Source organism: Pelodiscus sinensis, chromosome 4 (genome assembly GCF_049634645.1).
Source record: "Pelodiscus sinensis isolate JC-2024 chromosome 4, ASM4963464v1, whole genome shotgun sequence".
In the NCBI taxonomy this organism is placed as follows: Eukaryota; Metazoa; Chordata; order Testudines; family Trionychidae; genus Pelodiscus; species Pelodiscus sinensis.
In genome coordinates, this window is record NC_134714.1 from 123,681,325 (window position 1) to 123,690,571 (window position 9,247).

Genomic DNA, 9,247 nt, shown 5'->3' on the forward strand with positions numbered 1-9,247 from the left:
CTCGGCCAGGGACTTCCTTCCTCCTGCTTGGTTGGGGGTGTGTGTGTATGTATCTATCTCCCAGGACTGCATGCCTGCTCCAATTTCTCAGGAAGTGTGTGCTCTTCCTCTGCTCCCCACGACAGCCGCGTGCTTCCTGAGAAGTTGGAGCAGGCATGCAGTACCGGGATTCCTAGTCCCTCCCCCCACCCTCACCCAATCCCCATTCCCTTCCCTTCCCTCCCCTCCCCTTCCCCAGAGCTAGGAATCCCCCTGCTCTCACCCAATTCCCCTCCCTTTCCCCAGAACCAGGCATTCCCCCCCGCTCTAACCCAATCCCTCCCCCCCAACCTTATGCCCGGGTCCCGGAGCCAGAGCCGCTGCAGCCGCTGTTGCTACCGCTATGCACCTTCTTCTACAGGCGCTGAGCGCGTGCGCTGAGCGGCTGGCTTTAAGCATGTGCTCGCTGGGATACCATGCGCAACCCCGGTCCCCCTCCCCTTCTTCAGAGCCAGGCATCTCCTCCCCTTCCCCACTCTAACCCAATTCTCCTCCCCCCTCTAACCTTATGCCTAGGTCCCAGTGCCGGAGCCACAGCCGCACCTGAAGCTGGAGCCAGAGCCGCCGCCTGAGCTCAGCAGCCAGCTGCTAGCACATGCAGGCTGGGATGCTGAGTGCGACCCAGCCTGCACGTGCAGGATATGATGCAGTGTGCTGGGGGCTGTGAGCAGAACGGTGCAGGCCTTGAGCACACATGCAGCTCAGAGTGGCCCGGCCGTGAGAGCAGCTGACCTGAGGAGTTCCAGGTTCCATCCCGAGCTGCAATTTTTTTCTTCAGGAGTCGCATGAGGCTCGTGAGCCACGGGTTGGCCACTGATGTTTTAGAGGCTGTCTACCCCTGTTTTCATGCACTTCCAATAGGGATGTCAAATGTTAACTGGCCAGCATCACCCTTACTGGGTGATGCTTACCGTTACTGGTTAACAGGAGGCACAGATGGTCCAGATCAACTTTCTAGCCCAGTGTTTCTCAACCTTTTTTTATAAAGTACCCCTTTTTCAAACAAACAAAAATTATAAGTACCCCCAGTACCTACAGTTTTCAGACACACAACATTTTTTTCCTACCATTGCAACACATTTGTTTAAACAACGTAATCATAGCTGGATGGGCAATGAAATTTTTGGGTGCAAAAAGTACAAAAATAAGAAAGCACCATAAAACTTAAAACAAAAATTAAATTTTCTCTAAATTTCAGTTGTGTTGACATGCCCCCCGACTTCTGTACCACTGGTTAAGAAACACTGTTTTAGCCAATATAGGCAAGGGGCTGATCCAGCCCAGCCTGGTCGGAGCAGACCCCACCTGCCTCTTTTTAAGCAGTTAAACAGAACATTAAACCAGTTAACTGATTAAATGGGATTTTACATCTCTAACTTGCAAGCAAATGCACTCAGTTATCCCAGGCTACATCAGAATGAAACAATCCAATTTTTGTTAATTTCACCTCCTCCCACAGTGAACTGAGAAAACTAAAAACAGACTTTTCTGCAACTTGCAGAAACTGAGCTGCAGCTTGGCACTGGAGCTGTATGCCTGCAAGCTTACAAAGAGAGTGCTGCTTTAGTTATTTGTATAGTGGTAGTCCCATGACACTCAGCCCCTTTGTGCTAGGCATTACACAAACATACAAGAGCCAGCCCTTGCCACAAAAACAATTTGTATTCACATTTTGGATGGCTTTCTTCACAATCATAAGAGCAAGAAAACACCAGACCATTTGTTGTTGTTTTTTTCTGTACAGACTAACTCAGCTACCCCCTGTAGCTAATGAAAGTTTAGAATCTGTAAGAGACAGATGCGCTTGCCATGGGTGACCAGGAAGTTTTCCTGTTCAAATGGTATTCCCATCCTTGCTCTAAAAACAACAACATGCCTTGAAATGAACACAAAGGGCAAACATTTAATGTATTTTCAGGGAAAGTGAAAAAGCTGTCTTCAAGTCACCAGCACCTGGCGAAATACATCCTAGAATACTCCAGGAACTGACTGAGGAGATATCTGAGCCTTTAACAATGATCTGCATTCTGGTTATAAGTAGCACCAGAAGAATTACTTTTTGTGATCTACTCTTCGCTAATTAGAACTCAATTGAAGTAGTGCATTCGGTTATGACAGTAAAGACAGTTATGCAAATTAAGTTGTATTATTTCTAGGAAGGGCTTCCTTTTAATCGGTCCATAAGTATATTCAATACTTTTCATTTCTCACCCTGGATAGGCAACACCAGTAACTTAGTTCAAATGATGGTGGACTTCAAGGGCAGCAGCTCTGGGTCCTATGTAATTCACAGTCACAAATACAAAAGACCATAATCTTATTTAAGTAGTCAGTGAAGCAAAATCCAACTTCCTGCTAAGTGAAAAACTAGATTGCCATATCAATATTCACTGAAACCTCTATGGACACTTTCTTTGGGAATTTTGGCTGTCAGTGCTGATGATAATAGGAACTATAGGAAAAAAAAGTTATCATTGCTTATTACACTAACTCTACAACACTGAAAAGTTTCATTGAAGTTGTACAGTTTGCCCTCACTGTTCTTCTAGTGAAGACCAATCAACACACAGGAAATACATTTAAAAAAACCTTTCTTCTAAAGACAACCATTGAGATAGCATATTTGGGTGTCAATCTAACTCTGCTAAGAGTGGCAGTTTTAAACATAACCTTGTTATTTATTATGGCATTTTTGCTTACTCTAGCATATTCAGATACAAGCTCTAAATCTAATATAGACTTAATGACAAATTCAAAGTCTTCACATAAAGACCTATGAAAATGGCAGAACATGTCACTATTTGTACAAAACATAATCAGGAAATAGAGAACAGTATTAGAATTTTTAAACTTCAAATATAGCAAAAATGACATTTAAAACACAGTAAGTAATATTTTTACCCATTTTCCATTTACAAGGTGGCACTATCTGCAGACCTCAGCGAGATCCAGTCATTCAACCTGAATGTGGCAAATTCCCAAAGTGTTCTCTCCCAGATAGCTCCTGAATCCTGTTTTTTCCTAGCTAAATATACTTTTGGTACAGCAGGCTCCCAGTAATTTCCTATTGACAATTCTGGGATCTAGCCGAATCTGGATATTTTCTTATTAACTGAGCTTTAAGATAGCAGCAATGTATCAGAGGAGCCATCAAGATCAACACACCCCCTCTTTAATGACTGCCAAAACCTGCAGGGCCAGAGCCAGGAGCAATGCAAAGCTCAAGACAAATCAGCTCCTCCTCTGTTCAGGTTTCCCCCCTTTCTACTAAGCCTCTCCTTTCTAGTGTCAGCACACTGTGTTCTCAGTTCTATCTGTAGATCAAACCAATGAATGCATTTCTTTTTAAAACAAAATTCTAAAGATACCTGGCAATTTGGTTTCCTTTTCCAGAAAAAGATGGCATGCAGCTCAAAAACATCCCAGAGAAACAATAGGAACTTACCACACAGAGAGACCCAGATTACTCAAAAAACTTTAGAATGGAAGATTTTTAAATATTTCCCTTTGAGGCTTTCCCGGTATAAATGAGTCTGTCTCAGGTGACAAAATTCAGCAAAAATGGAAAAATGAAGCTCAATTTAATCATTAGCACTAAGATGGACTACTGACACATTTCAGATGAAAAAAAATTTTTTTACCACACCTTGTGGAATTGGCATGCAGTAAATCCAAGTGAAGCAAGTTCCACCAGTCAAGCGGACTAAAGACACATTGGTTTCATGTTTCTAGACCAATAAAGAGGCATTGTTTAAAAAAAAAAAAGCTCTATGAAGGGGAATCCCCTTGCTGTGAACACATACAGCTCTTCTGATAACCATGTACATAGTGAAGAAAAAACAATACATGGAGATGGAGTATGAAACTCCACTTTCCCAAGAAGAGATGAGGCAATTCATTTACAGAATCACTTGGTGAAATAGTGGGAGAGAGATGTCTTGGTGAAGAGTGAGGCTGCCACTCCTAAATGCTTTGGAGGAACCAGTAGACAAAATACTGTTACATAGTAGCGATGTTAAAATGAATGTAATTGATTAACCATGTATTGGCTGAAAATTTCAGCAGTTACACACGGCAGCAGCCAGCTCCCAGTACACAATGGCTCCCACCTGCTACGCTGCTCCCAGGGAAATGGTTGCTGCCCCGATACAGAGGCAGCAGTGTGGGGTGGCAAGCAGCTCCCCATACGTACCAGCTCCTGCCTGCTGCTCCATATCAATGTGTAGCTGTCTGAGTAACCAATAAGCATGGGTTACCTGTTTAAATGGCTATACTCTTACAACCCTATTACATAGTAAGTTCTACTAAAAGGGAACAAGGGTTAATTAGAACAGAAAAAAGTTTAGTGATTTAATGTTGTTAGTAACTGGATTTTGAAAGGACCTCAATGCCACAAAACCCAAAGAGCCAACACTAAGCTTCAGGGGGCATTTATCTATGAGAAGAGAGATTGTCATTCCCCCAAAAAGACGGAAGGAAACAGAAAAGAATTATGTAAATTAGAAGTGTTAAAGAACTAAAGAGCCATCTTGTTTATCTTTCCTCTTTTCCTTGGACAGAAGTTATTCTCTATTGCTCCATCCTAAGGACAGGTTTAAATCCATGTCTGCTACCCTTTAACTAAATCAATTAAAGCAATTTAACTGAATTAGTGCAAATCTCTGTATGGACATTCTTATTTTGAAATAAAATGGCTACAGTTTTTTTTTAAGCTAGATCAAAATTAGCCATTTTTATTTTAAAATAAAGAGTGTCTACAGACTTGGACTGCAACTACTACATCTGTTAATACACTGAAATGAAGTCTGCATATAGCTCATCCCTAAGGGATCCAAGCAACAAGACTTATGCATCTAGTTCTTGGAAGACTTTAATAGCCCAATATTTTTCAGTGCCAGAAACTGTGTCTTGATCCTCTGCCTAAAGTACCCTTTGTTCAGCTTTATGCAATTACTCTTAGTTATACCCTTCTGGTTCAATTCTCTGATTCCCTAGTATTACTCTATCATATTGGGACACTAGCAAGACAAAATATGTCAAAAAGATTCTGGTGACAGAAACCACATCCCACTATTGCATCATAATTCAGAACCTTTACTGTAAGGCAGTGGTTTTCAGCCTGTTTCTGCAGGTACCTGGGAGTCCACAGACTATGTGATGAGTTAGTTCACAGAGATCTCATTGAGACAGTTACCCACTGGGCTGATCATACCACTGAGCCTTCCTACCTGCCCTCCCAGGTGCCTCACCACTTGGCCCTGCAGAGCCAGATGTTCTGGTCTCCCCCAGCAAAAACAGAGAGTTGGGGAAACAGCAGAGTGACACAAACATTGTGATAACAGTTCAGCTCCGGGAGAGCTCAGTTACAGGGACTTGTCATCACCCAGGAGCACAGCCCCAAATAAGACCAAACCCCCGAATAAATCCATCTCATTTTGTGTAAAACAGTGGTCCTTAACCTGGGGGCAATTACCCCTCAAGGGGTAATTTGGCATATTTCAGGGGGTAATAAGTTTAAAATACAATAGGTGTTCAATTTTGTTCAACATAATGGATGAGAAAACAAAATACAATAAAAATGATTAACTGTAATTTTCTTTTTGTCTATTGCCATTTAAAAAAGGAGGAAGGGTACTTCTGGATTATTGGTTAAGATTAAGGGGTAACTGCCACAGAGGTTAAGAACCACTTGTGTAAAAGATTTACACAGAGCAAGCTCATGAAGTTTGCTCTCATTATCAATGAGAGATATGCACAGCTATAGTTTCTCCCCATAACAATTATTTACACTGGGTTTGATAAACAAAAATATTTTAAGTATAAAAAGTAGGATTTAAGTGACTGCAATAAAAACCAGACAGATCCAAGTTACTAAGTAAAAATTTTTAAAAATGCCTCAAACACTAAGATAAGCTGTTACAAATCATATTTCTCACCCCAGTTCTTATTGCCAATGCAGTTCTTCCCAAATCAGAGCTTTTTTTTTTTTCCCTGACCTGGGCCCAGCAGTGCTCCTCCAACCATTCTCAATATAGGTTCTCTTGTCCCCCTCCCCCCAAAAAATGTTCTTGTTAGAGATGTAAAATCCCTTTCATCAGTTAACTGGTTAAACATTAAGTTAACCTAATGTTTAACCAGTTAACAAAGCAAGATGCTAGGTGGGAAACCGCTCCAGTCTGGCTGGGACAGCCCCCAATGCTGGGGCTGCCACCCGCAAGAGGGGGGGGCCATTCCCAGTAGCCAGTTATCCATTCACATATCTAGTTCTTGTGTATCCTCACAGGGTGGGGAGGCAGTTTCAAAAGCCATCTGAAGACAATCATTGTTTTCTTACCCTCCCTTAAATAGAATTTCCTGGGGCAGGAATCCTTGGTTTAATTCTCTCCCCCCCCCCCCCCCCGCCGCCCCCGAAAGAGTACAAAATTCAAGATGGATTCCAGCACTAGGTGGCATGGTCACATGTTAAGTTCCCTAGGGTGAGCACCTTCACAGGCACACACAATTTTAGTCCCATCCACCTCCTTAGCAGAGCCATGCAGCAGCATGCCTGCAGCCCTGCACTTGCTGGCCTACAGGTGGAAGATAAGCTGGTGGTGGGAGAGGGGGGCTTGGTGTGGATGTGGGGGCTGTCCCCAATTCCCCAGAGCTGGAGCTGGGGCCAGGGCCATGTGGTGGCTGCCTGGCTGCTCCCAGGGCAGGGCTGCGGGGCTTCCCTGTGTGCCAGAGGTGGAGCTGCAGTGCAACTCCTCCTGAGGCTAGGACCCCCTGCATCTCTGTTCTCCCTCCCCCCCCTTGCACACTCCTCTTCCTCGCCCCTCACTGCCCTCTGGCCCTCAGAGCCCCTGCTGGTTTCCCCCTGGCTCTCCACATGTTGCTGTCCCATCCGCATATTCCCAGCAAACCCTGGGGCAGATAGCAGCTTCCAACTGCTTCAGTTAGGGACTAGCAGTCAGCCCTGCAGGGAGCAGCCTGGGAACTGCCTGCCCCACACACAGTCTACCCAGGAAGCAGCACTCGGGGGGTGGGGGGTGGGTGGGGGGGGGGGGGGAGAAGGGAGGAGAAAAGAGAATTGGAAGGTCTCACTTTCTCCCTATGGGGGGGGGGGGGGGGGAGACAGCCTGGAAGCAGAGCCTGGGATCACAGCAAGGGGGAGGCATGAGCTGGGGTCTCTGTACTGGGAGTCTCTCTCAGGGAGCAGCAGCAATGTCCCCCTCACTAGGAGCCTTCCCCACACGGTGGCACACCTGAACCAGCGCACCTGACCTCAATATTGGTGCACAAGACAAAACTTACTCCACTCATGGATGGAAAATCTTAAGCAGGAACACTGGTCACGTGTCTTTGTAGGACCAAATAGAGTTTGGACTTACAGGAAAAACAAAACTATTTACAGCACATTGTCTTGAGCACTGCATTAAGTTTGTTAAGCACCACTAATGGCTTTCATTAGACCTAGATTAATAAGCAGGTTTACACTTCATATTTCTAACTTCACATATAAGAATGATATATGTGCATGAACAGAATATGCCACATTATGCATGAAGCATATTCAAGTTATGCATCTTCATATCCAAAAGCTTATTTCCATAAAAATAATGGGGCACAGCATCACAGACTACGTTTAAGGAGTCCACAAAAGGCTGTTGTTACTGTAGAACAGTGGTTTTCAACCTGCGGTCCACAGACTATGCCTAAGATTTCCAAAAGGGTCTACACCATCATCTGAAATTGTTTCGGAGTTCATTAATGAAAAAAGGCTGAAAACCACTGCAATGAATCCCAGATCTGATGGCCTGGTTCTCTGAGAACTGTAGAGAACTGTGCAGGAGCTACTTAAGTTATGTTTAAACCTAGCCATGACTGGGAGGTTAAAGCATTGAGGCTATGTGCATACTAGCAAGTATATAGTGGTACAGATAGATGCAGCTGTGCCACTGTAAAATCTCTGGTATTGCAACTTTATGCTGAAGGAGAGTGCTCTCCTGTTAAGGTAATTAAGCCACCTCCAACAAGTGGCATTTTCACACTGACATAGTGCTGCGCACACTCTACCACTTATACTAGAATAATTTACATTGCTCGGAGGGGAAGGGGGGAATATTCACACCCGTGGGAGACATAAGTTTTCCTGACACCAGTGGTGGTGGTGATGTAGCCTGAAATTCTCCAGGTGTGTATTGGAGAAGAATTCGTCAGATCTCTAGGCTTAGGAGCTGTATCATCGACGGGAAAAGGAGCCAGTAGAGAGAGCATCGCTAGAAGCGCAGAGAATATTAGCATCCCTGCTAGAAAACACTGGGGTGTCTTCGGTGTTGCGTCAGGTACCCCCCTTCCCCACACAGCCCAGGCAGATCACCCCCATTCCGGGAGGCAGAAAAGGCGGTTTCACGGGGATTCAGTGACCCAGCGCGGAGCAGCCGGGATGAGGGCAGCGGGGGCGCGGACCCGACCGGGCAGCAGAGAGGGGCTGAGGGGTAGGGGCGGCCCACGCAGGGGAAGCGAAAGGCGCCGGGGGCTTCCCGCAGGAGCGGGGCGCCGGGGCCCTACTGGCGGCGGGCTGGGGCCGGAGCGCAAGGTCGGCGGGCCGGGCCCGGGCCGCGCTCTCACCAGAAGAAGGTGTTGGTGCCGTCGTCGTACACCTCGGACTCGGTGCTGCGGCGGAGCGCGGGGGCCGGGGCGGGGGCCGACAAGTCTCCGCGGGGCCCCGGGGGCGCCTCCAAGGCGGCCGGGGCCTCCCCGCCGCCGCCGCCCGGCTGCTCCTCCAGGGCGGCCTTGCTGGGGGCCCCGCCGTGGCTCCTCTCGCCGCGCCGCATGGAGTCGGCGGGGCTCAGGCGGCTCCGCGCTCGCCCCCAGAAGCCTCGGCCGGTCCCATCGGGCCGCGCCACCTCACAGAGGCGCCCCCTGGCGGCCCCACGCGCGTAGGTCACAACCCGCGCGGCCTGCGTCCGCCCCGCCCCGCGCATGCGCGGACCCCGAAAAGGGCGGGTCCTGGGCGGCCCGCTGCGCTTCCGGTTCTCAGGCCTGCTCGGAAGCTGCAGCAGAGTGACCTGGGCACGCGGCTCTAGCGGGGCCCCTCTTCTGATTGGGTGCTTGGTTGAGGGAGGGGGCGCTGTTTCCCGCGGGAGAGTCGCTTTGGTTGCCATGGCAACCCAACTCCCCTGCAGCGTGGAGGTGGCAGCAGCTGAGCCCCAGAGGCTGGGGCAGG

General features: G+C 47.2%; 1 protein-coding gene across 2 annotated transcripts in view; it reads right to left on the minus strand.

The window, feature by feature from the left end:
* Positions 1-9,020, minus strand: part of PTDSS2 (phosphatidylserine synthase 2) — a 61,904-nt gene extending 52,884 nt beyond the window's left edge. Inside the window, exon 1 of one of the 2 annotated variants that reach the window (XM_075928340.1) lies at positions 8,650-9,020. In XM_075928340.1, coding sequence (XP_075784455.1) covers positions 8,650-9,005 — 356 coding nt within the window. In that variant the 5' untranslated portion in view covers positions 9,006-9,020. Of the gene's footprint in view, positions 1-2,940; positions 3,467-8,649 lie in introns of those variants that run through there. The other variant, XM_006131647.4, reaches the window with a different exon arrangement.
* Positions 9,021-9,247: the final 227 nt, after the last annotated feature.